The sequence below is a fragment of the Danio aesculapii genome, chromosome 2 (genome assembly GCF_903798145.1).
Source record: "Danio aesculapii chromosome 2, fDanAes4.1, whole genome shotgun sequence".
Classification (NCBI taxonomy): Eukaryota; Metazoa; Chordata; class Actinopteri; order Cypriniformes; family Danionidae; genus Danio; species Danio aesculapii.
Window position 1 is genome coordinate 41,618,666 of NC_079436.1, and position 27,889 is coordinate 41,646,554.

General features: G+C 36.0%; 3 protein-coding genes across 3 annotated transcripts in view; 2 read left to right on the top strand and 1 right to left on the bottom strand.

Moving 5' to 3' along the window:
* The window catches only part of crlf1a (cytokine receptor-like factor 1a), a 47,725-nt gene extending 43,327 nt beyond the window's left edge, over positions 1–4,398 (top strand). Inside the window, 1 exon segment of the mRNA XM_056479456.1 lies at positions 3,320–4,398. Within this exon segment, the coding sequence (XP_056335431.1) occupies positions 3,320–3,343 (24 nt within the window). The 3' untranslated portion in view covers positions 3,344–4,398.
* Positions 4,399–10,212: 5,814 nt separating this feature from the next.
* On the top strand, positions 10,213–18,464 carry odf3l2a (outer dense fiber of sperm tails 3-like 2a). Its single transcript, XM_056467685.1, has 4 exons — positions 10,213–10,370; positions 13,808–13,918; positions 14,459–14,572; positions 17,883–18,464. Exons 1-4 carry the CDS (start codon positions 10,319–10,321, stop codon positions 18,368–18,370), a joined length of 765 nt encoding a protein of 254 aa, XP_056323660.1. The 5' UTR covers positions 10,213–10,318; the 3' UTR covers positions 18,371–18,464.
* Positions 18,465–20,390: 1,926 nt separating this feature from the next.
* Positions 20,391–27,081, bottom strand: ebi3 (Epstein-Barr virus induced 3). The gene is made up of 6 exons (XM_056467697.1): positions 26,902–27,081; positions 26,531–26,734; positions 24,604–24,721; positions 24,217–24,395; positions 23,670–23,827; positions 20,391–20,629 (listed from the first exon to the last, which is right to left on the bottom strand). Exons 1-6 carry the CDS (start codon positions 26,987–26,989, stop codon positions 20,468–20,470), a joined length of 909 nt encoding a protein of 302 aa, XP_056323672.1. The 5' UTR covers positions 26,990–27,081; the 3' UTR covers positions 20,391–20,467.
* Between the last annotated feature and the right edge of the window lie 808 nt (positions 27,082–27,889).

The following is a 27,889-nucleotide window of genomic DNA, read 5'->3' on the forward strand; positions in this document are numbered from 1 at the left end:
ATCCAAAACGCCGTTTTAAAACTAAAACGTATTAGTGTAAACTGGGCCTAAACTCAAAAAAAAAAATTGTGTGCCCAAAAATTTTTCAAAAATGGCTTTATGTCTCCATATTAGATTAGGGTATGCTTTTACAACAGTCTATATGATTCTTGCAGGTTGTGCTTCTGATGGCAATATTTCGTACTGCCAAAAGTAAATGCAGACCCTGACCTGATGAGGAAGACAAGACCAAAGCAAACAAAATACTTTTTACAGTACTTTTTACTTTTTACAGAACACAAGGTCTTCTCGGAGCTTCTTACGATTTCAGTTTTGGTTTCTTTTCTGGACTTTAAACACCTCAAGACTATTGCTGTCTATGAAGGATGAGAGAGCTGTCGGATTTAATCTAAAATATCTTAATTTGTGTTCTGAAGAGGGGAGCACAGTGGCGCAGTGGGTATTCAATCGCCTCACAGCAAGAAGGTCACTGGTTCGAGTCCCGGCTGGGTCAGTTGGCATTTCTCTGTGGAGTTAGCATGTTCTGCCCGTGTTGGTGTGGGTTTCCTCCAGGTGCTCCAGTTTCCAAAAACATGTGGTATAGGTGAATTGGGTAGGCTAAATTGTCTGTAGTGTATGTGTATGGATGTTTCCCAGTGATAGGTGTAAGAGGCTAAATTATTATATGCGTTTGTTTACATGACAAAACATGTATTTTTGAATCAAGAAGGTCCATACTGACTCCAAAGGCAGATACTGATAAGATCAGGGCCTGGTATGTGGACTTTGGGGGTTTTACGATGTGGTCACATGTTGATTGGTCAGTTTGCTGCTCTCTTTGTCTCTCTCTCCCTCCCCCTGTGTCTCTCCTTCTACCTCTTGTAACTTTAATTTTACATTTAAGCTGGGTACAATTTATATCATATGTTTTATCATTTCATATTTGATCATTTTATACAGTTATTTTGTAATTAATTCAGTTGTAACCATAGAGAATTATTGTCATTAAATCATCTCATTATCAAGTATTTGTGAATTACTTTTGATATAACATCAACACTTAACTGTTCCATATTGCAATACAATACAATCACATAAAATCAACGCTCTCCCACATTTATAGCTATTAATACTGCCCATTCGGCAGAACTACAGTTCGAACCGCTGTGGTTTTAAAACCAATCCTACATAGGTTACAGCTGGAAGGGCATCTGCTGCGTAAACCATATGCTGTATAAGTTTGTGGTTCATTCCGCTGTGGCTACCACAGATATAAATTGACTAAGCCGAAAAGAAAATGAAGGTATGAATGAATGTGTTCTGAAGATGAACGAATGTCTCAGGGGTTTGGAATAACATGAGGGTGACTAATTAATAGCCAAATTATCTTTTTTGGATGATCTAAACCTTTAAATGCTAGTTATTTGAGCCAGTTTTTAACAAAGTGACCTTACAGATGAGTTGCCAAGGAAAACGAACCCCACAGCAGTCACACTTAAAATGTCTACAATTCTAAACCACAAAAATGCAAAGGCTTTCTAACTATCATTTTTTTGGTCATCATATCAATGCACACACCAAATGTTGCTTAAGTCCTTGTACAATGCCTGAGCCGAAGTCTGTCATTGAAACAATTGCGTTAAATCCCTCCCTGAAGTATTTTTCGCTGCCAAACATCAGACATCTGAATGCAAGCTAACACAACAATATTTGTTATTGCACGTCATCTGCGTGTTCTTGAAGCAGAAGTCATTTATTGAGAAAGAAGCATCTACAACAACATTTACAACATTTATTTATAAAGCACATTTAAACACAATAAAGTTGATCCAAAGTGCTGTACAAATGTTCGAATCGATCTAGGCTGTTAAATTAGGTACACCTGTCTAACTGCTCGTTAATGCAAATTAATAATCAGCCAATCACATGGCAACAACTCAAGGCATTTAAGCATGTAGACATGGTCAAGATGATCTGCTGCAGTTCAAATCGTGACTTTTATATGACTTTGAACATGGCATGGTTGTTGGTGCTAGAAAGGATGGTCTGAGTGTTTCAGAAACTGCTGATCTACTGGGATTTTGACGCACAACCATCTCACAACCACCACGCGCAAATCCCTTGTTCATGGCAGAGGTCAGAAGAGAATGGCCTGTTTGGGCAATTCTAAGGGCCCACACATTTTGGGGGCCCCCAGAGACATTATCAAGGGCCCACGACCCGACACCCAACAGGCCCCCCCACCCCCGCTCTTCACTTTTGTCCGTAACACCCCCCCCCCCCCCGCTATTCACTTTCGTCCTGGTTTCTCACTTGCGTCCGTGACACCTGGGCGCCCCTGGGTGTGGGGGATATTTTCTTGGCACACTTTGGGCCCATTAGTTCCAATTGAGCATGATGTCATCGCCACAGCCTACCTGAGTATTATTGCTGACCATGTCCATCCCTTGATGACCACAGTGGACCCATCTTCTGATGGCTACTTCCAGCAGTATAATGCGCCATGTCATAAAGCGCCAATCATCTCAGACTGGTTTCTTGAACATGACAATAAGTTCACTGTACTCAAATGGCCTCCACAGTCTCCAGATCAAATCCAATAGAGCACCTTAGGGATGTGGTGGAATGGGAGATTCGCATCATGGATGTGTAGCCGACAAATCTGCAGCAACTACGAGATGCTATCATGTCAATATGGACCAAAATCTCTGATGAATGTATCCAGTACCTTGTTGAATCTATGCCATGAAGGATTAAGGCAGTTCTGAAGGCAGAAGGCGGTCCAACCCGGTACTAGTAAGGTGTACCTAATAAAGTGGCCAGTGAGTGTATGTAAAAGCTAAAGAATAAAAATAGTGTTTAATTCTAGATTTAAAAATGATAGGGGGGGAGATCATTCATGAGTTTGGGACCAACTACAGAAAAAGCCAGATCAGCCTTAGTTTTAAAACGACACCTTGGTACAGTTAAAAGCAGGTGACCTGAGGACTTAAGTGTCTGAGCAGGACAGCATGGCACAAGAAGATCATAAATGTAACTATAGCCAATATAATTTGAAGGTGAATAAATCATCAGCCTTTTTAAATCCTAAATTTCTAGGAAGAGACATCAGATATGAGACTTTCTGCCGAAGACATAAACTTGTAGTAATTACACAAAGCATATAAAATCTCCAAACCACCAAATATTTTTCAGCCATCATATTTTTCATTGTTGTTGTTGATGTTGTCATCACTCTCTGTGCCGAAACCGTGATCTCAGGTTGTTTTTGAATGGCTATTTGAAGCCTTTCATGTTCCATGGGCGTTTATCTGATTACTGTAATATTGTCTGCTTTCAGGTTCTTCAAGGAGATAAATCATAGCACGTCGCTGCTGGCAGGCAGAAAGAACACTTAACAACAACAGCACACTGTGGAAAAAAAACTCACATTTTCCAGACGACCGCTGCTTGGCTCAGTGCAGGAAAGTTAAAGTACAGCTGGACTCACAAACGGGATGTTCAAACAACAAAAGGTGACGGGCATTTGGGGATCTTGGACACCGATTTCATTGTGCGGTTCGCAAAAATGCCTTCTAATAACAAAAACAAATGGTTAAACGTTTTTCTTTGACAAAAGCCATGAAGATCTGGTGGACTATATCCTCGCAACTTGCAATCCGTAGAGATTTTTTGACCGTGTCGGGGAAGCAGTTAATTAAAGGTCATAATTTGCACATGTTTTATAAGGATGACTCCGATGTGACACATGGTCTGAACGCGGACACGTGACGTTTTCTGATCTGTGCGTTGAAAGAGATTCCTCCTCATGGACAAACGGGAAACGTACGAGCGTTTTTCAGTGTAACTTCAAGACAACTGGATGAGTAATAAGACCATCCAGTTTTACCAAAGGTATCATTTATGAATGTTTGAGTGTGAAAGACTTTATATTCCAGCAGAAAATCTTGACAGGTATACCTCACAAAACCCTTTTTTAGTCTGCTATTTCATTAACTAACTGGTACGTGCCATATCAAAAGTTGCGATTCAGCACAATGCTGAAAATATCATAAAACTAAGCCTTGCTCCATTTGAAACTCAACCACAAAAATTGGAGGATTTCAAATTTGACATGTTGGATCCCCAAAGTGGACTCAAAAGTGGCCATGAGGAAGATTTTGGCCAGCCAATGTTCTCTTGTTTATACATGTTGTTGCCGTTAGCAAACTGCAAGTGTCTTTGTAGCATTGAACTGTTTGAAAATAATTTTATGTATTGAGACATTTTACTACTTTTATTTTTGTACTGAATTTGTATCCACATATTTAAATTTAAAGTTATGTTTCGATTCTTAAGTTATGTGTAGGTAGATTATATTATTATTGACTGAATTGTTAAACTCTAATATTGTGCATAAAATCCTTCTTTAAGATCAGACTTTATCAACTTGTTCCTTTCTGACAAAAAAAACAACAACATATTTTTGTCATATTAAAAAATCTTCCGGCAAGAAAATACTTTAGTTTAGAAACTATATCGGGACAAACTGAGCAAGATAAGACTTGTTTTTGATAATACTTGAAAACTTTTAAACGGGATGAAGATATGCTAATTTTCCTTCATTTAGCGCCGCTCTTCATAACAGAAAATACTTTGATTCATCCCAAAACACGAATTAAGTTCAATACCTTGATCTTCAGACCCCCCACCCTCAATCATCGTCAGTGTGAAAATATGGATCTCACAATCATACAGTCACTGCTGAAAAGGGCTCAAATCTGCAGAAGATGCTGGAAAACTGAAGAATCTGCAGGAGATTGAGGATTTTTCTGAAGAACAGCAGTCAGTTTAACTGTTCAGGACTAACAAGAGACTCATAAACACTTCAGTTCAATTCAGTTTAATTCATCTTTATTTTTATAGAGTTTTTACAATGTAGATTGTGTCAAAAGTAGCTTAACATAGAAGTTCTAGTAAATTGAAACTCTGTCAGTCCAGTTTTCAGAGTTGAAGTCGATCCATCGATGCGCAGCTCTACAAATTCCAACCAAACAAGCCAATGGTGACAGTGACGAGGAACAAACTTCACCATAAACACGGTGCGAATTACAGCGGGGTTTGGGCGGGTCTGACCCCCCAATTAATGCCTGATCCCCCATGAAGGACATCAAAACAAGATGTATGGAGGTCTACCTTTTAGTAGTTAAGAAATAGCTTGCTCTGATCTGTATCTTAAATAATATTAATAATTCAAGTAATAGATATACTTTTAACAGACCACCCCTGTTATGGTTAATACAGTACCGTTGTGAATGCATGTTTGTGCCTAAAATATTAATTCATCGGAAACCAGCAAATTTGGAGCATTAACAGGCAGTATAAGTGTTCACAAAACATGCTTCTTTAAAAAAGGCGTTTGTAAGTGTCTGTAAAACTAGATGCATAGTTTCTATTTTATTATACACTGGCTCGCACATGGAAGTTAAACGATAAAATAAAAACTACGTGTCTTTCATGGTCATCTATTAATAGGTGCAGGAAAGCAAACCTGTCACCGTTTACTTAATATCACAAATGTCACTGAAAACCACTCAATATCCTTCAAAACACTAAAAATATAATAACAAGTTTGATTAAAGGGCTGATCCACATGGTGTATTTTAAGGCTTGGTTGTGTTTATAAGATGCAAAACAGTGTGTGCTCATGCTTCACTTGTAGAGAATCAGGTTATTTTTTCATAGATCTTACTATGATTATATACAGCTACTCAGCTAACACGAAAACAACTGTCATATTTCCTCGTTCCTCCAAAAGGCCCGCCTTCACGCCTTCAAGAGCCTCTGATTGGTCAGCTAACATAATGTGCTGTGATTCGTGGATGGACTCAACGTTACCACGTCACGCCCCTACAAGCACGCGCTTTTGCGCTGTGTAAACAGTAGCTGTTAGCCGTAATCAGACAGAAAATAAAGAGCACACAGCTGACGCTAGAAACTGTGCATGTAGTTGATCAATTTTAACAAATAAAAATACTTACAGTTTTTAGCCTAATCCAGCACTTAACTGGGGGAGATCCTGGAAGCTGTCCTTTGTCAAGTGCTAGATATATCTTTTTTATAATTCTCTGGTACATGTTTAAAATTAAATTGTAAGCACTTTTTTGTCTTTGTGTTGTGTCCTTTGGAAGCCCAAATACAGAAACAGAAGATGCTCTATGGAAATAGCAGCGTTTGGATGGCATTTTAGCTTTTTCTGCTAAATTACAGCATTACAGCGTCTCTGGCCACGCACCTTTGCTGCACAGGATGTATGCTCGTGATGAATGCTTGTAACCTGAGGTGTTTGTGATCTCACTAGCGCAGATGTATTTTTTTGTAGTCCCCATTCGCTGTAAGCTTTGCTAAGCTAACTCTGTAAAAGCCAATGTCTCCCTTTGCATTGAACTTTGAGCGTATTACATTCAGAGATGTTATGTTCACACAGCTACATTACACATCAACTAAATTTAAAATATCGTAGTGGACCACCCCTTTAATAAATTAGATATAATTGAACTAAATATATAAATTTGCTTTACTGAGGCATATTTCTGCACATAACCGAAAACCCCCCAATCGTCAATGTATAATTCGCACCCTGCTCATAAACAACCATCACAAAGCAGAAAAAGCACTCGTAGATCATCAGGAAACCACACACACTATTTAAAACCAAGGGTGTGTAAACTTTTGAGCACAACAATAAGTTGACTAGAAACGTTCAACTAAAAAAATTAAGGCAGCAAGGATTTTTGCTGTGTGTTTTGGTGTTTTCTAACCATTTACAAAGCACAGAACAAGAACCTAAAAATTCAACCATCTCCAAAAAGAAAGGCAGAAATCCCAATTGCAGAAAGCTGAAGTGTTTTGCCAGAGTGTGCTCCTCTACAGGGAAAAAGATGAATGTGTGTACGAGCAGTTGTCTGGTTAAATTAGCGCTCTTACACTGGCCTCTTCCACGGTCAGTATTTCACTTCTCCCTAAGTGACACCCACAAAGAACAAAAAAAGAAAAATTAAACACTCTAGGCCATTGGGTTTACAGTCCTTAAAATTTCAGCCCTGTGACTTCCAAACACATGACTGAAAAAATTACAAAGTACGTACGCTTGACCAAATAAAAAATATGGCCTGTGACCCTGATTGTAATCCTTGTACGGGTTATTGGAGCTTTATTTCACAAATACGTGTGTGTAAAGTGAGACCTCTGGCACTTTCATGGTACAGGGATCAATAATATGCTCAGTATCGAGTTGCAGATTAACATTCTCTGCTTTTATTTATGGTACTCTTGCTTAACATAAGTTCATGTGCAAGTTATATGCAAACTACTCATGTTTATATGCTTATTCAGTTTGCTGAACTCTGGGGGGTAACTTGACCTTTCTTTTTCGTGGTTTTGAGGTCGGCTGTAGTGTTACCTGCTTCTACATCCAGCAGGTTAATGTTTAATGTCCGCTCAATTCGCTCTGCTTTCACAACACACATTTTCTTAGCATGCTAATGACATTTGTATTTGGTATTTTGTCAGGTTAGAGCTGGTAATGGAAAACAGCGCATTGCGTCATTTGTTTGAAGTGGCTTCTCGCTATTAAATCAGAGTAATTAATGCTGCAGAGCAACCTGATATGGAGATCCTACTGTAAAGCTATGCCACAGAAACGAGAGCAGCTTTCTAGAGGATTCGTTTGCGCTGTGTTCTGGGTGATGGAGGTGTCCATGGGAACATAACATGTATTTCATGTGATTTTTTTTTTTTTTTGGATGCTTTATCAAACAAACAAATAAATAAATAATTGAATATATTTTTATTGTTTAAAAGTGAAGAAAAAATAACTATCTAATAAACCATATAGAACGTATTTGATTAGCTTAATTCTAAAAACTGGAGTAAACTTTAAAACTACAGGTGTATAGTCATTTTAAAAAAGAATTAATATATTTTTTAATTCCTTTCGAAATGTAATTCATTTTTAGTGAATTAAACAAAGTGAACATTTTCAATGGTTGTTATTGTAATTAGCTAAAACTATAAACTGTAAAACAGAGATGCCCAAACTAGGGCCCACTGGCCAAAGTTGGCCCATAGTAACCCTTTATTTGGCCCACCGTCCCATCTGAGAAGAGATAGAGAAAGATTGGGATGGTTTAGAGACTCATTTCTAATTTAATGTAACCTTTTGTTTGTTTTGTTTTATTGCTAAGCTACAAAAAGCTAATGCAAGATTCAACATGTCAATTAAATAAATCAGATTTTTTAAGGACAATCCTGAGATATCAGTGAGTAAATGAAGGCAAGGCTTATTCTGCTAGACTAATGTATTAAGCAATGAACTCTACTGTGCTATGATCTACTGTGCTACTGTACATGATTGTTTATGTTTTTATTGTAATAAGTTATAATAAAAATAGACATATAATGCATTAGTTAATATGATTTAAAGTCAAGTTTTCGAGTTATTTAAAAAATATTATAAAATAAGTTAGGAAATTACCAATGGCAACTTGAATGTAATATAGTTTGGCATTTTTACCATCGGCCCATGGGTCTCAATGATATTTAGTTTTTGGCCCTTCATATGAAAAAGTTTGAGCACCCTGATATAAAACAAAACTTTAGTTGTTGTGCAAGATAAAGAATAAAAATTTATTTGTATTAAAACTATGTAAATATTAAACTAATGCAAATCCAATACAAAACTAATAAAAATCACACAACCAAATGACCTTTTTGAAGTAGATCTAACCCTTAAAATATATTAATTAAAAGTGGAAAATTTACTAAGGAAAAAAAAAATTTTAATTTAGAACGGAAATAATTTTTAAACTAAAAACTAATTACTAAAAAATCTGAAATAACACTGCTTTAAATCACATTGTTAATAGTTGACCCGTGCAAGCCTGTATAGCCAGGGGGGTTTGGGTGGTTTGAAAGATCCCCCCACCACCACCCCCACCACTGACAAAGTCCAGAATATAACCCCTGTATAAGCTAATTTATCCCATTTTTGACTGCTTTGCCATCATAAATTGTGAAAATTATAGGTAGAAAAAGGACTAATGTAATGTTTAATTATTCAAGTGGCCAAATTCTGACTGAGGAAAGTTTAAGGCCTGTAAAGTTTAATTTTTTTTTTTTTTTTTTTTTTTTTTTTTTTGCCCATAGGCTAAAGTTTTTATTTTAAAACAAGTTTTACCAGATTCCTAATTCTTTTTATGATGATTAATAATAAATTTGTGTTTAAAAGTAAGATTTTTCTTCATCTTTTTTATTCATTCATTTTTGGATTTAACGCTTCATTTTAAATTAACGCTTGGTAGTAAAATAGTATGGTGAGCACTTTTGAGCACAAGTGTAGGAAATACTTTTGGTGCATCAAACGGTGTGGTTATGATCACCCTCCGACAAGAATAGTTCTTAATGTCACTAAAATGCATATTTGAAATTTAAAGAAGAATTAACATATATGTTTTTAATTCCTTTTGAAATGTAGCCTAATTAATTTTAACAAATAATTAAACAAACATTTTACATTTTCAACAGTTGTTATTGTAGTTAACTAAAACTATATGAAACAACTTTAGTTGTTGTGCAAGAAAAAGAAAAAAACCCAATTTGTATTAAGTCAATTTAAATAGTGTTTAAAAACTCATAAACTAATAAAAATCACAACCAAATTCCCTTTTTGAAGTAGGCCTAACCCTTAAACAATACTTTATTAATTAAAAGTGTAAAATTTACTAAGGCTTGAAACAGAAAAAAAGATTTTAAAAGGGTAAAATACTGCTTTTGAAAATAAAAACTAATTAAAAATATGTATTTAAAATCACTAAATCTCAAATAACACTGTAAATCACATTGTTGATAGTTTCCCATATAAAGAACTGATAAGACTGGGTTGACGTATGGAATTAGGACTAAATTAAATATATTATTACGCAATCATTATTTTAAATGATAACAAAAGTGCTCCAATAACATGAGCATTGGTGACACAGTTTGCTGTAAGCTTAATTAGTTCATTAGCCGTCGTTTACAGACAACATGACAGGCTGTAACTGCGGGTGTCTTTTGTAGTCAGTGATGGATGTTTGGAAATCTGTATTGCGGAAAGATATTGAGATGGAAGTTCTCGTCGCTCGGACAAGGATAATGTTTCTTGTGCTTGTAAGAGTCATTTATAATTCAGACGGCAGTTGTATCTCTTCACTGTGTCTAAACTGAAACTTCAACCTCTACCGGACCTCATTGAGCACGTCTGCTGGCCATTTTTCTTGTCAGCTCCAGCCAAAAAAATAATAAATAAAAAATCCGCGACATGGCGGAAGTGGAGCGTCGGCGGCGGCCCATCATCGCCGGGCGGGAACGGGGTGAGTTTTGACCTCAGTTGATTCATTTTGTGCAAATAAATGATTGTGATGAAAGAATTATTCAGCGAAGCTAGGAGATCTAACGATTTATTTCAGCTCTGTCAGTAGTTCAAACATGCTCCTATTCGGCTCTTGAGAGAATGGACTGGCGGTTTGGTGAAAGAAACTGTCAGTTGGCCCTTTTATTGAAACACCTGCTTGTATCGCTCTGAGAATTGACCTGCTTTTGTCTGTATAGCTGTATTTTATTTTCGGCTTTGAAAAGGTTGTGTGAAATTTAACTGTGTTTATATTAAATTCATACGATTTCAAATGAAAAGTTTTACAGTCGAGACTGAGCTTTGGAAATGTGGTCAGCATGTGTGGCCTTTTGTGTCTCGCTTGAATCGCATTCCGTTGTTTTATTTTAGGTTTAAGGAAGATAAAGTGACCGCAAGGAACATAAAGTTGGCATATGTAATGATATTGTGTTATATATAAATTGTACAAACAAAATTTGTTAGTTTATGAAGTAAATATGCACTCTTAATAAAAATAAATGTTTGTGCAGTTATGCATCAGACGAATATTTTTAGTAGGCTACCTCAAGTAATCTTTTAGTGAGTGTGAAAATATAGCCTAATTAATTTAATACAATATGGGATATCCCTGTAAAACCCAACAGTCAACTTCATCAAATGAAATGAGTTAACTCCAAATTTACTGAAAGTTAACTCTACTCATTTGAAAAGAGTTTTGAACTCAGTGTTGAAGGTTATGAGTTCAATAAATACCTCATTACTTAAACTTAAACGGAGTAAGTTAACAGTACTCATATAGATTCGCTTTTTAAGTCAAATGGTTTGTAGCAATTGGTTTCCTCAAACAATTTGAGTTGCCTTATTGAGTTTTACAGTACTCAGATGGTTTGAGTTATTTTCATTCTCATTTCAGTTTTACTGTGCTCAAATTGCTTAATTTACTCAAATGGATTAAGTTCACAGTACTCATTAGGATTAGTTTTTGAACTTAAATGGTTTGTTGCTATCGGTTTCCTCAAATGGTTTGAGTTACCTTAACTTTTTGGGTTTTACAGTGTACCAGAAACATACATTATCTGTCCCTGAAATAAAAACATAAATACAGTGAATAAAAAGTATTTCATCCTAAACATTTCTAAAATGGACTGATGATTTCTGTAAAGGAGTATGTCATTTATTTCCTTCTCAGATTTTTGTTCTTTATTAAAAACACTTTACAAATGTACAAACCCTTTCATTGTCCTTGGTCCTCAGCCCAATCGAACCTACAGGTTTAATCGTTTTTTTTTTTTTTTTTTGCTAAAAACTGTTATTTAAAAAAAAAAATCAGAAATAGCAAGTTTAAGTTGTTATCATTCACATCAATGGATTAAACACATGAAATAACAAATATATACTATAATACAAATATTTTAATATTGTCCCCATGTTTTGGTCAGCCCTGTCACATCCGCATTAAATTTAACATAAAATGCGTGCAATACACCTTTAGGCTATGAGTCGGAAGTGACATCATTTAATGGAGAAGAAGCTGACAGGTATCAAGGATGCTTTCTATCATTGAATTGTATGATTTATGCTTGTTTTTGTATAGATTTTTTTTTGAGGACGACAAGCTTAAGTCAGGCCCTGTCACATTTTTTATAAGTGAAAATGTACGGTTCCGCTAGAATGTTCCATATAATTTATTATTAAAAAAACTCTCTTTTTTTCCACCATGGACAACTCTCTGTTAAAGGAAAATGTTCCATGAAAAACCATGGAACCATCCATGCAGATAAAGAAAACCTTTATTTTCAAGAGTGTGTTTGTTTTAGTGTAAGTTTACACTACAGTAATTTTAGTATTGTTATTTTACTATCATAATTTTAGTATCATTTGTAAGCAATTATAGCTTATTATTTTGACTTACTTGGCTCTTATGCTAATTTGGATGTTCATTCATTCATTTTCTTTTCGGCTTAGTCCCTTTATTAATATGGGGTCACCACAGCTGAATGAACCGCCAACTTATCCAGCAGTTTTATGCAGCGGTTGCCCTTCCAGCTGCAACCCATCACCGGGAAACATTTGAATTATTGTATTTCAAATTATAAATCTTATTTATATTGTTTGATTTAATTTTTATGTATTTTCAGTAGCAGTAGTGTTTATTTCAGTTAGATGCAAAGGCTGCATTCATTTTTATATATATTCTACTTTAGATTAGTCTCATTTACCAAACCTCAGATTAAGTTAGTGAGTAATAAATGCAACTATAATACAAGGAATATTAAAGCTAAAATTAAAACCACAAGTTTAAAATATTTATTGAAATTTAAAATTTCAATAAAATAAACATCAACGTGGCTAGATTATAATAACAGCTTATAAGCTGTTATAAGCTTATAATTTTAAGGGGGCTAATAATATTGGGGGCTTTCCTCAGCCAAAGTAAAATAAATACAATTTCTTCAGAAAAAAATATATATTAGGAAATACTGTGGAAAAATGTAAAAAATGTTGGAAAAGGAATACAAATTTCACAGGAGGGCTAATATTATTTATTTATTAAATGTTTTCACTTTTGTGAATTAATGAGCTTAGTGAGGCTGATTTTATTCCAATTAAATTATTATATTTCAGGAATTGCAATTAAATTAATTAAACTTAGTTAAGGTCAGTTGGCATTTCTGTGTGGAGTTTATTCTCCCTGTGTTTGCGTGGGTTTCCTTCAGGTGCTCCGGCTTCCCCCACAGTCCAAAGACATGCAGTACAGGTGAATTGGGTACGCTAAATTGTCCATATTGTATGTGTGTGAATGAGTGTATGGGTGTTTCCCAGTGATGTGTTGCAGCTGAGTTTATTCTCCCTGTGTTTGCGTGGGTTTCCTTCAGGTGCTCTGGCTTCCCCCACAGTCCAAAGACATGCGGTGCAGGTGAATTGGGTACGCTAAATTGTCCGTATTGTATGTGTGTGAATGAGTGTATGGGTGTTTCCCAGTGATGTGTTGCAGCTGAAAGGGTATCCGCCACGTAAAACATATGCTGGATAAGCTGGTGGTTCTTTCTGCTGTGGCGACCCCTGATTTATAAAGGGACTAAGCCAAAAAGAAAATGAATGAATGAATGAAAAGATAAGTTCGGATAGGACATTATTACAGTATGTGTCTTTTCAAAATAAGGGGTGACTGGTAACAAGTTAAAACTAAAATAAAACAAAAAAAAAAACTATGCACACATTAAAATAATGACAAAACATAAAAATTGCTTAAACTTCAAAATGAAAACAAAATGTAAAAAATAATCACTTCAAACATTTCATTATTATTCTGAACTATAGTTACTCATAATTAGTTTCAAATTATTACCAACACTGTTTAGTATAATAATGAATGCTGAAATACTCCTGAGTGTGTGTTTTTGTGTGTGCCTGCAGGGCCCGGGCCGGGGCGTTATGCTCTTCCGCCCACTATCGGTTACATAAACCATGACTACACCAAACCCAGCAGCCCGGCCTATTCCTTCCACAGCCGCATGAGCAGCAACAGTGAGTGACATGACAACAAAACACTGACACACGACACGATCCACTCCACTAATGCGGCCCGCCATCAATCATGCCTGTTCATGCACAACACACACATATATCAACATGGCATTTATAGGGATTGATCATTTTTATAGATGAATTAGTGTCGAGGATGATGGCTGAAATAGTCTTTGGATTTGCATACACACACTTACACGCCTAATTAGTGACATGTAACGCCTGCTTCCTCGTGGAAGGAATTGAGAACACCCAGTTTGATCAAAGAATGAATGCCAAAAAAAAAAACCTCTCGCACATCTGGACTTTATATTCCAAACAACAGCATGCAATATAATGATTAATGCCATTTCTTTGGCATGTTACGCTGACAAAATCCACGTGCTTGATTTTAATCCATATGTTTGATTTTAATTAACGTTTAATAGTATTTTTGTTGCTCAGACAGTAGAAATTGTTAAATAGGAATGCATGGACCTGATCAAATTTGCTACCAAATGAAAATCGTTGATTTACTACAAAATGTTTCTTTTTGAATAGTGGTGTCTGTGGATTCTAGTCCTGGGCCGCGGTATCGTGTGGATGCCAAAGTGACGCGCTTTGGCAGAGATGGGACTCCGTCGTACTCTATGCTGGGTAGAAGGAAGAGGACAGGTCAGTTTTCATCTGATTTGATGCATTTTTTATTCATAAATCTGTCAATTTGTTTAATCTAAGACCTTTTCATGACAGAAGTCCAGTTCTGGTTATAACAAACTAATATAGAGTTAAAGTGTATTTAATTGTGAAAATAATTTTAGTGAAAATACAATTAAAATGTAAAAATATGGGTGAAATATGGATGTGGCTTTATTTAGTCAGCACACCAGATATATTTACATTCACCGGCCACTTTATTAGGTACACTTGTCCAACTGTTTAAGGCAATTTCTTTTCAGCCAATTACATGGCACCACCTCAGTGCATTTATTCATGTAGACATGGTCAAGATGATCTGCTGCAGCTCTAACCGAGCATCAGAATGGGGAAGAAAGGTGATTTAAGTGACTTTGAACATGGCATTGTTTTTGTTGGCAGATAGACTGGTCTGAGTATTTCAGTAACTGCTGATCTACTAGAATTTTCAAGCATAAACATTTCTATGGTTTACAGAGAATGGTCAGAAAAAGAGAAAATATCCAGCGAGCGGCAGTTCTGTGGGAGCAAATGCCTTGTTGATGTCAGAGGAGAATGGCCAGACTGGTTCCAGCTGATAGAAAGACAATATCCAGCTGATATTTTCTTGGCACACTTTTGGCCCATTAGTACCAATTGTTCATCGTGTCAATGCCACAGCCTACCTGTATTGTTGCTGACTATTTCCATCCCTTAATGACCACACTATACCCATCTTCTGATGGCTACTTCCAGCAGGATAATGTGCCATGTGATAAAAACAACTTCATGTCAATATGGACATACATTTTTGAGGAATATTTCCAGTACCTCGTTAAGTCTATGCCATGAAGGATTAAGGCAAGTACGGTGTACCTAATAAAGTGAGTATATATAGTTATATAGTAAAAATGAAAATATCCCTATGCACTATTAAAAATAAAGTGTTTTGACAGTGATGCCTTAAAAGTGCCATTGTTGGTCATAAGTTCAACACTGAACTATTTTTTCATAGTGTCAAGAACAATATAATTCAAATCTTTATTTATTATGAATAATCTTTGATGGATTGTGGAAAAGTTTCTATGCATGGTAAAGGTTCCTAATGGAACAACTAGTACAAAAAGCTAGCCTTTGTTTTTTTAAAATATAGAAAAATATGTGCATAATTGTATAATTATAACAGTTATGGTAATAGGTTTACTGACCTTTTTTAAGTAAAATCAACTTGTTGCTTTTAAGGCAACTGGTTTACTTACTTTTTTATAAGAAACAAATAGATTTTTACAGTGTAAAGAACCTTTTCCACTAAAGAACCACTAAAGGGTTGTGTAATAGAAAGCTTCTTTCAGATTTGAATGATTTTTCATGTTGCCACTATTCCAAATTAAAACCTTTTTATCTGTTAGTAAGAAAATGAACACTATTCTAAATGGTTTAATTCAAATCTTCTGAAAATGTATGATTTTATTCACATATAAACAACACTGACAAGCAAACAGATTTGCTCACATACAGTAAGCTAGAGTATAATACTGGAGAAAGAGGTTTGTTCCTGCATGTCACATTTCACATTTGAGCCTCTGCAATAACCAATGAGGTTTGTTTGTGTTTGTCAAACGGGTTCAAATGAGTTTCTGGTCATGTTTGCTGATCAGTGTTTACAGTAGTCAACAGTTGGACCAAAAAAAAAGTTTTTTAAAATTGTCCTAGGACAAGGGGTGTGGTTTAATAGTTTTAGGACAGCTTTGATGAACGGTTTTGATCCACTTCAAATGTCGACAACTACTGCATATATGTGAACAAAGAGCCACATTAAACCTGTTCATAATATAAAGTGACTGTTTCTACAGAAGACTTGAATTGAATGAAATTAATCAGTCTAGATATTTTGTGTACTAGAATTTGGTGTGTATTCACTTTCAATGAAGAGTAAAATCTCTCAGAGATGGGTTATAATAACATCTCTGAGGCTATATTATTAAGGCAACTTATTATTAAGTTGAAGACGAGCACTATGGTTTTAATTGAAATTGTAATATTTAATAATTAATAATTTAATTGTTATATTTTTCACATATATTAGCAGTATTTCAATTATTAGATAAAAGCTAAATGTAAATATAAAAATGATAGTTTAAGCCAGGGGTCACCAATCTCGGTCCTGGAGGGCCGGTGTCCCTGCAGGATTTAGCTCCAACTTGCCTCAACACACCTGCCTGGATGTTTCCAGTATACCTAGGAAGACCTTGATTAGCTTGTTCAGGTGTGTTTGATTGGGGTCGGGGCCAAAATCTGCAGGACACCGGCCCTCCAGGAACAAGTTTGGTAATCACTGGTTTAAGCTATTAAAAATGTATTTGTTAATTTAAATAAGGCTAACATAAATGTAAATACAATATAAATATCACACTCTCAGAACAAAAGGTACGCCAGCTGTCACTGGGGTGGTACCTTTTCAAAAGGTACACATTTGTACTTGAAGGGTCCAGAATGGCACCTCAAAAGTATATATAGTACCTACAAATTTTAAGAGGAACACTTTTGTGTTTTTATATATTGTGTAGTAATACAGGTTTTGCCATGAAAATAGCTTATAACATAAAACATAATAGTTTTAATAGCTCATTTCTAATAACTGATTTCTTTTAACTTTGCCATGATGACCGTAAATAATATTTGACTAGATATTTTTCAAGATATTAATATTCAACTTAAAGGGCAATTTAAAGGCTTGACTAGGTTAATTATTTTAACTAGGCAAATTAGGCAAGTCATTGTATAACAATGTTTTTTCTTTAGCCATTTGAAAAAAAAAAATAGGGGGCTAATATTGACCTTAAATTAAACGTAAAATATTGACCTTAAGACAATCAAGACTTTCTCTAGAAGAAACAATATTACTGGAAATACTGTGAAAATTTCCTTGCTTAATTAAATATGACTTGAGAAATATTTGAACAAGAAATACATATATTATTAATTAATAATAATTTGATATGGGCTAAATATTTTGCCCTTAACTGTACATAACAACAACAGAATAATACATTATTATATCAACTCAATTCATTTCAAAATATATTTCCAAACTACAGACAAATTAAGTTTTCTGAAGGCCAACAAAAGTCTTTCTAGTTTGTAATGACATGAGAGTGAGTCATTTTGTAATGAACTAATCCTTTAATGTCAGATGAAAAATAGCCATGCACAATACTTTTTAAGCAATTTATAAAGCAAACTGTCAATTTAAAGTCACCTAAATCCTCGATCGCATGAAGCAGTTGTTGATTCTCTGTTTTTTGATCAGCTGGTTCCTTCCAGACTCCAGGACCGGGAGCCTACAGTCCGGAGAAAGCTCCACCTTTAAACCTCCACCACAGACCTCCATCTTACACCATGTCCTCCCGTACGCGCTACCGCAGTGTGGACCCTGTACCAGCACCCAACCGCTACACCTTACCCACTCTCTTCGGCACCCCAGTGACCTGCAAACCCTCCAGCCCCTGCTTCACCATGTCAGCCCGCATGAAAGCAGGTGGCCCTTCTGAAGATCTGTCTATGACCCCGGGACCTGGCCGGTATAACAGCACAGACCCCAGCGTTTACTTGAACAGACAGCCTTCTTTCTCCATGCAGAGCCGTCATAATATTCTCATCGACAGCACTGGGAAGCCTGGTCCGGGTACGTACAGCTCTGAAAAGGTGACGGCGCACCTACCCCGAGCACCATCTGTTTCTCTGGGGGTCCGTCACTCCGAGTTTGTAACACCGCTGATTGTTGATGTATTAGATTAAATTTATATGACATGGGTGTATTAGATGCTGTGGATTAGTAGTTTACCAGGTGTTTACAAGAATTTTAAGGAGAAAATAAAGAGAAGTGTAAGGAACTAATGAGTGAACGAGTGGTTTTCGGTTTCATTCACATCAATTTTTTAAGGATCATTGCATGAAATTGAAAACTTTGATAGAATTAATAAATAAAATATGTGTATTTATATATTATCTATGTATTAAAAATGAAAATAAATATGAAATAAAACGGCTTAAAGGGGATAGTTCATCCTAAAATGAAAGTGAGTATCGAAAACCAGATTCTTTTTCATTTTTGTGTCATGGAATAGTGCCATCTCAGGCTATTTAATTTCTTATTTCATGGCTATTATTAATAAGCTATATGCACACAGACTTTTAAATTCAGCCAGTCAGCCTCAGCGCTTCCGATGAACTGCCTTTCCATTATAAAATTGCCATGTTTAAGGTCTGATTTCTTTAAAAATCAATGATCTTCACTGCCTGATATATGATATAAAGTGGGTCTCAGACTGGACACGAAGCACTGCATTAAATTCCATTTTCCCCAGCCATGACTTGACAGTTTATTTTACCCCAGTATTTTCAATAGAGTTTCTGCGCTCGCCTGCTGATCCTGATGACGCTAGCGGTTACACAGTCTTTTTATTTCATTTTACGCTTGAGCAACTAAATGAATGCTTAAGTCTATTTAACTGAATGTGTTTTAATGACATTACAACATTGATGCTGTAAGAGGATCTTTATGAAATTGAAAATAGTCACATTAAGCTTTCACTGGAAGTTCATCATTGGCTGAAAAACATTAGCTGTGCATGTAGCCCATTACTTTTGTTTTGATGTTTTTGTCGTGTCTATTAAAGACGAGCATTGTTTTAACATGGCTTTAATTTCAAACTATATAATATTTTTCATTTATATAAGCAGTATTTGAGTCACTCTTTTCATTTAATAGATAAAAGCTAAATGTACTGTAAATATAAAAAATTAGTTTAAGCTTCTAAAAAAATAATTTGTTAATTTGAATAACGCTAACATAAATTTAAATACTAAATAAATATCAGACTAATCAAAACATAGTACATTTTTAACAAAATGAAGCTAGTTTAATGTAATGTGTACTTATATACCGCATTCATCATGTATGGCCATACACACAAAGCGCCTCACAATCATGGGGGGGGGGGTCTCTCCACACCACCACCAGTGTGCAGCATCCACTTGGATGATGTGACTGCAGCCACTGAACAACACTCACAACACACCAGCTATATGTGAAGTGGAGAGACAGTGATAGATCCAATTCGGTGGATGGGGTTGATTGGGATTTTTAATGACCACAGAGAGTCAGGACCTCGGTTAAATGTCTCATCCGAAAGACGGCGCTCACTGAGCAGTTTAGTGTCCCCTTCACTATACTGGGGCATTCGGATTCACACAGACCGCAGGTTGAGCGCCCTCTGCTGGCCTCACTAACACCACTTTCAACAGCAACCTGGTTTTTGTGATCTCCCATCCAGGTACTGACCAGGCTCAGCCCTGCTTAGCTTCAGTGAGTAACCGGTCTTGGGCTGCAGGGTGATGTGGTTCTGGTTGAAATATTATACATTTACTTAATTGTGTGTAAAATATAAAGAGTATAGAGACAACTGATATAGAGTATTGTAAATTCTTATTATCTTTAAATTTTAATTAATGCTGTACGTTATTTTTACAAATATCTGCCAACAGGGTTAAAATGCTCATTCTTATTTTGAATTAAGATTATTTTATACCCCATTGGTGCATATTTTTCTTACTTTAAGCAATAAAATTGAAAACAAGACAGTATCTACAGTCCAGATACTCAAAAAACATAGATGTTGGTACTGAAAAACAAGACAAAAATCTGTAAGGACGTCATTTTACAAGCTTTTTACATCTTACAAGCTTTACTTCGATCAAATGCAAGTAAAGTCATGCTGAGTGTTTGTTATTTTAAAGACAACTCTGCACATTGAGCTTGAATAATAGCAATAATTTATAAATTGAGTTTATAGACAGAATAAAGGTATCACTTCTAGTTGAAGCCGAGATCCATCACTTTAGGTATAGTGTAGTAGGTATAGTGATGTGTATTGGGGCACTCCATTCACTGCTCTGTCCATCATCAAGAATGTCCTTTGCTGATATCTGGATGTGATACGTTCGTCCTGCCACCAGTCCACTTAGAACCATTTTATTAGACTCGTAAGGGCCCAGCTAGAAAACAATTAATGTTAGCATGAAATAACCATCATGTTTTAATCTTGTCTCTTAACACTAGAACCACCAAGGCGTATTGTAGAGCTAAAACATCAAGCAGGTAAAAATGACCCATTCACATCACTACTGATTAACTGTCAGTGGATTATCTCTTTGTATTAAATTGAGCTGAATCATTTTTTAGTTAACTAATGAACATTTTTTTTATTATTTTCATCCTTGTAAAGTGGTTTTGGCATGATCTAGGGACGGGGGAAATTAATGCAGCAGCATATAGCAATATTTTTCACGACAGTACAATATGGATACATGCACACCGATATCATTTATTAATTCATTCATTTTCCTTTGGCTTAGTCCCTTTTTTATCAGGGGTTGCCATAGTGGAATGAACCGCCAACTATTCCGGCATATGTTTTACGCTGCGGATGCTCTTCCAGCCGCTACCCAGTACTGGGAAACACCCATACACTCTCACATTCACACACATACTCATACACTGCGGCCAATTTAGATAATCCAATTCAGCTATAGCGCATGTCTTTGGACTGTGAGGGAAACTGGAGCACCCGGAGGAAACCCAGGAGAACACGAGGAGAACATGCAAACTCCACTCAGAAATGCCAAATGGGCCAGCTGGGACTTGAACCAGCGCCCTTCTTGCTGTGAGGTTACAGTGCTAAACACTGAGCTACCGTGCTGCCCAACGGCGAAATCAATATATCTCTTTATTAATCAGGGGTTGCCACAGCGGAATGAACCGCCAACTTATTCAGCATATTATGCTTCCAGCTGCAACCAATAATGGGAAACATCCATACACAATCATTCACATACATACACTACGGCCAATTTAGTTTATTCAATTCACCTGCAGCGCATGTCTTTGGACTGGAGAGAACATGCAAAATCTACACAGAAATGCCAACTGGCCCAGCGAACTCGAACCAGCTCGAACTCGAACCAGCGACCTTTTTGCTGTGAGGCGACAGTGCTAACCCACTGAGCCTTCGTTTCGCCATCTATATATCATCAATATTTTATTTAATTATACTATTTAGTTGAATATTAAAATCAGTTTATTTACAGTCTACTAGATGGTGGTTTTGTTTTTAATTCTGGTGAGGTCAGCTGGGTCACCTTCAGCATGCAGAAAGTTAGTAAAATAAAGATGGCGGCGTCGTAGAAAAGAATATATAAAATTTAAGGTTTTCATTAAAGTGTTAGACAATCCCATTTTACGATGCAAAAAAGAGGTGAGAAACTCTTATATTTCTGTTCAGTTAAAACAGATTTTAAGTTTCACTTTTAAGATCAAATTTGAAAGATGAAAAAAAAGATAAATTGCAATATATTGCACAATTAAAAGCACAGTAATATTGTATTATGACACAAGTAATGTCATCCCCACCCCTATATATGGTTGTACTATATACACTACTTTCAGCAGTGAGATTTACATTATTACACTAAACTGAACTTCATTTGTGAAAACTGGACTGAAGCAGTTTCAATTTACTAGAACGTTTAAGGTGCTTTGACTAAATCTACATTGTAAAAGTCCTATAGAAATTTAGAGGAATTGAATATAGCGATCTAAAATATAAGTGGTGGGAAAATAATGGCATTATACAGTTGCAATCAGAATTATTAGCCCCCTTTGATTTTTTTTCTTTCTTATTTAAATATTTCCCAAATGATGTTTGACAAAGCAAGGAAATTTTCACAGTATGTCTGATATTTTTTCTTCTGGAGAAAGTCTTATTTGCTTTATTTCGGCTTAATTAAAAGCAGTTTTTAATTTTCTAAAAACTTCTAAAAACTTCTAAAAAACTTTCTAAAAACCCCTTTAAGCTGTATATTTTTTTCGATAGTCTACAGAACAGACCATCGTTATACAATAACTTGCCTAATTACTCTATCTTGCCTAGTTAACCTAATTAGCCTAGTTAAGCCTTTAAATGGCACTTTAAGCTGTATAGAAGTGTCTTGAAAAATATCTAGTCAAATATTATTTACTGTCATCATGGCAAAGATAAAAGAATTTAATTATTAGAAATGAGTTATTAAAACTATTATGTTTAGGAAAGTGTTGAAGAAATCTCTCTGTTGAACAGAAATTGGCGAAAAAAATAAACAAGGGGGCTAATAATTCAGGGGGGTTAATAATTCTGACTTCAAATGTAGGTAAATCTGACTTTCTGATGCTGTTAGCAAAACTATTCTTAACAACAGGCAGTTGTAAATACTGCATTTTTAGTAAAAGTTGATGACTAGGAGGCGTGTTATTGAAAATCTGTCCAGTTTTCCCTCAATGTTATTTATTTATTATTTTGGCCTAGTCCCTTGATTTATCTGGGGTCGCGACAGCGGAATGAACAGCTAACTTTCTATCATATATTTTACAAAGCGAATGCACTTCCAGCTGCAACCCATCACTGGGAAACATCCACACACACTCATTCACTACGGACAATTTAGCCTACCCAATTCACCTATACCACATGTCTTTGGACTGTAGGGGAAACTGGAGCACCTGGAAACTGGAGAACATGCAAATCCACACAAAAATGCCAACTGACCCAGCCAAGGCTTGAACCAGCGATCTTCTTGCTGATAGGCGATCGTACTACCCACTGCGCCACCGTGACGCCCCAATTTATGTTTAACAGAAAGATTTTTTTCAACACATTTCTAAACAATGATTTGTTCTGTAGACAATCAGAAATAAAATATTGTTTAAGGGGGCTAATAATATTGAAAATAAAAAAAATAAAAACTGCTTTTATTCTTGCCAAAATAAAACAAATAAGACTTTCTCCAGAAGACAAAATATAGGAAATACTGTGAGAAATTCTGTGCTCTGTTTAACGCCATTTGGAAATTATTTGAAAAAGAAAAAAACTGGAGGGCTAATAATTTGATTTAACAGGCATGAGTACATTTGACCCCTTGGTGGTTCTAGTGTTAAAGTTTTGATTTTGCTGTCATTTTGAGTTTGGTACTTAGTAGAACAGTTTCAACCCATGAAACTCACAATTCTAGCAGTTTCCGGCTTGCCCCAGTGGAATCTGACTTTGTAATTAAGGAGAAAGATGACAGGATCTGGCCATGTGTGTGGTGGACTCCACTGCACAGACACCTTCCTGCCTGGCATTATTATCCCGCTGACATTCTCTGGAGGATCAGGTTTCACTACAGACCAAGCAAGCACAGGAATTAAAACACTCAATATGAGTACATGGCATCAAGATGTGAACATTGATAAGGAAATATTTCAAAGGCATCTCTTTCGTCACAACTCTTTTTGCTGTTGTGACACAGACCACCCAAAACTAAATTTATTTGTGATTTTTTTTTTTCATAATAGTGATATGATTGATTATTTTCTTGTATATTACAAAAAAACAAACATAGTCTAGCCAGTGGACACTGTAAAAATAGATTGCTTGCCTTAAACTTAAGGTGAATTGAATTACCTTACAAGTACTTTTAATCAAAATCTGTGTTGTCATAATTTATGGATCACATAACTCATGGTGAAGCAAATAATATGGTTGAAGAGGACTATAAAAAAATCTCACCTATTTGCTCAAAAATAAATGCCTGGATTTGTGTTGCACTTCCAAGAGCATTAACCGCTGTGATGTTTATAAGAGTTGCTTCTCTCGCAAAGATCTCCAGATCCTCTATTGCACATTGCCTGCCTTCGTCTCCCCATTTCTGGCATTGACGAGCACTTGAAAGTGGGTCTGAAAAGTTTCTAAATATAAAAACAGAAAGACATCATCAAATATTTTGCGCTAAAATGTTGTATTTTAAAAATCACAAATATGTCCATCAACTCTGGAAAGGACTGTTGAAGTAAAGATTCCAAATGGTGGTTCTGTACCTTTAAGGAAAAAAACATGAAACTTATGTGAAACCTTAAATGCCAAAGAAGAACCTTTAGTTGTGAGATTGTAAGATACCTGTATGTAGCAATATACTGGGTTGGAAGTATTGGGTCTGTAGTCAGTGTCCAGGAACAGATTGCCCTTTTAGGGTAACTTGGAGACCAACAATGCACATGCGGAGGAGAAGGGGGATCTGAATAGAGCAAACATTACAGGTGAAATTTCAGAGACAATGGTTACTAGACACTCTTACAAAAAAAGTCTTACCCTCCTTACTCTGTCTCTTATATCTCTTATACAACAGTTCCCTTGCAAGTAGCACTTGCCTCTTCATGTTGATTTATCTGAGAAATATTGCTAAGTTACGAAGTATGCTATCCATCTCAGATGCAGAAAAGCTAGTCCATGCTTTTATGACTTCAATGCTGGATTACTGTAATGCTCTGTTTGCTAGCTGCCCAGCATCGTCTATTAACAAACTTCAGCTAGTACAAAATGCAGCTGCCAGAGTTCTTACCAGGTCTAGAAAATATGATCAAATCACCCCAATTTTATCCTCCTTACACTGGCTGCCTGTTAGGTTTCGTATTAAATTTAAAATATTGTTTCTTACCTATAAAGCTTTAAAAAGTTTAGCTCCTGTTTATCTAACCAACCTTCTGTCTCGCTACAATCCAACCCACTCTTTAAGATCTCAAAACTCAGGGCTTCTGGTAGTACCTAGAATAGCAGAGTCGAGCAAAGGAGGTCGAGCCTTCTCATTTATGGCTCTTAAACACTGGAATAGCCTTCCTGATAATGTCAGAGGCTTAGACACACTCTCTCATTTCAGAACTAGATTAAAGATCTATCTTTTTAGTAAAGCATACACTCAGTGCATCACTTAGCGGTATGATACATGAATGTGCTCCACACAGGCTTCTTCATCTCGTTTATATACACTATGAACAGCAGCTACGCTAATTATTCTCTTTATTCTCTATTTCCACCTGGGGATACTCATCCTGAGGCCCTCAGACTATGCAGCGCCACTGATTCAATCCAAGACCAGCGACGAGATGATCCCAAGGTCTCCATATCCTGGACCAGGTCGTATCCTTAGCAGCTACTGTGGTGGTCATGGAGGACTGGAGAGCATGAGACTGATTCCTGTGACGCTTCAAGGACAGACGAGTCTTTGCTGAGGCCAGCTTCCAGCCTCCGGCACTGTAGCTCTGCACAAGACGTTTGGCCATTGGAGAAATGGTCGTGCCCATCTGAGCCTGGTTCTCTCAAGGTTTTTTTCTTCACCTTCGGCCAAATTGGTGAAGTTTTTCCCTCTCCGCTGTCGCCACTAACTTGCATGGTTCAGGATCTGTAGAGCGGCGCATCGATGGATTTGCTCTTCAGAGTTTGGACTCTCAGTAGTGATTTTTAAACCACACTGAACTGAGCTCAACTGAACTGAACTTGAACTTTGAAAAGTGAACTACACTATTTCAATTTACTATGATCTTTTATGTGAAGCTACTTTGACACAATCTACATTGTAAAAGCGCTATAGAATTACTGGTGAATTGAATTGAATTTACTGACTTTACAAGTCACATTGGACAAAAGCGTCTGCTAAATGACTAAATGTAAAAATAAAGCTTCCAAAATAAACTGTTAGAGGAAGCACGCCATATAGAATCTCTAATTTTCTTAGTTTAAAGAGAATTTGAATAATCTAAAGATTGTTGATCCACACAATTCCTTCATGTGGCCCCAACTTGATTCAATTAAGTTAACTTAATTGTTTTTACAAATATAAGTGGAATGAACATAAAACAATTTAGTTGTCCAAAAGAACTCAAGAATTTGGTTGATTCAGCTTATTTTAAATAAGTAGTTTGAACAAGCAGCAAAAATCCTTGTGTATACATGTGTTCTATTGGTGTTCTTCATGGAACTTTTAATAAAAAAAAAAGGTTTGTATTTAACTGTGTGTACACATAATTAAATAAAATGTGCATCAACCTACATCCCAGATGTAGAGATACAGATTGTACCAGATCTCCATTCTGCTTTTGGCAGGTGTAGATGCCTTGGTCCTTCAAACTGGCGTTCTGTATGGAGATAACTGGGCTTGAGACAAGCACTGAGCTGTTAAATCTCCACTCCACCCCTTTTTCCTCTCCGTCAGTACATGGTATCTTCACAGATGAACCCACTGCTACAAACAGGTCTATTAAGGGAGGCGAGGAGGAAAGAGACAGGCTTGAACAGATCCAACATGCTGTGTGTGTGTGTGTGTGTGTGTGTGTGTGTGTGTGTACAGTAAGAGAATACGTGTGTAGAGGTGTACTGTATGTGCATGAGGTAAAAAAGTATTTCTGAACAGATAAACCTTACCTTGAACCGCTGACTGTAAAACTGCCGTGCCTTGGCAAAAAGCTCCACTTGCTATGACCAGTGCTCCAAAAACATATATTAAGCACATTGTTATACTCACAAAAACATAGAGGCTCTTTTTAAAAAGAAGAAACTAAATTTGAACGTACTGTAGTCACACACTCATATTTAAAGGAGAACAGAAATGCTCTGTTGTTTGGAGTTTTGTTAATCATTAGTTGGTAAATACATTTGCGAAAGAAGGCAGGTCACCGTTTGGCACCATTGTGAAACTAAATACATGGAATTTGAAAAATTCATGTGCACTTTTGAGACAATGACATAACAGGATCTAAAGAAAGAAAAGCAATATAAAACAACAAAAACACTTCTGTTGACAATTTCGTTCTACTTGCATATGCAAAATACAAAACTCATATTCTGTAATGTACAGTTGAAGTCAGAATTATTAGCCCCCTCTGGGTTTTTATTTTATTTTTTTGCTTTTTTTTAACATTTCCCAAATGATGTTTAAGTTTGTTATGTTTTCACAGTATGTTTTTCTGATAATATTTTTTTCTTCTGGAGAAAGTTTTATTTGTTTTATTTTGGCTAGAATAAAAGCAGTTTGAATTTTTTTAACCATTTTAAGGTCAATATTATTAGCCCCTTTAAGCTTTGTATTTTTTTCAGTAATCTACAGAACAAACCATCGTTATACAATAACTTGCCTAATTACCCTAACTGTATAGAAGTGTCTTGAAAAATGTGTAGTAATATTATTTACTGTCATCATGGAAAGATAAAATAAATCAGTTATCAGAAATGAGTTGTTAAAACTATTGTGTTTAGAAATGTGTTGAAAAACATCTTCTCTCCGTTAAATAAATTGGGGGGGGGGGGGGGGGGGGCTAATAATTCTGACTTCAACTGTATTTCAAAATAAGCAGATCATGTGATCTTACAGTGACGTGGAAATTCAAAATAATAATATATTCTTCTTTAAACT

What these genes read in the sequence shown, in the direction of transcription:
- odf3l2a (XM_056467685.1), top strand. Translation starts at nt 10,319, where the DNA reads ATGGCGGAAGTGGAGCGTCGGCGGCGGCCCATCATCGCCGGGCGGGAA. An exon ending in CATCGCCGGGCGGGAACGGG is followed by an intron (nt 10,371 to 13,807) that starts GTGAGTTTTGAC and finishes GTGTGCCTGCAG; the next exon opens with GGCCCGGGCCGGGGCGTTAT. An exon ending in GGGTAGAAGGAAGAGGACAG is followed by an intron (nt 14,573 to 17,882) that starts GTCAGTTTTCAT and finishes TTTTTTGATCAG; the next exon opens with CTGGTTCCTTCCAGACTCCA.
- ebi3 (XM_056467697.1), bottom strand. Translation starts at nt 26,989, where the DNA reads ATGTGCTTAATATATGTTTTTGGAGCACTGGTCATAGCAAGTGGAGCT. An exon ending in TTTACAGTCAGCGGTTCAAG is followed by an intron (nt 26,735 to 26,901) that starts GTAAGGTTTATC and finishes CTCCCTTAATAG; the next exon opens with ACCTGTTTGTAGCAGTGGGT. An exon ending in CAGTATATTGCTACATACAG is followed by an intron (nt 24,396 to 24,603) that starts GTATCTTACAAT and finishes TTTTATATTTAG; the next exon opens with AAACTTTTCAGACCCACTTT.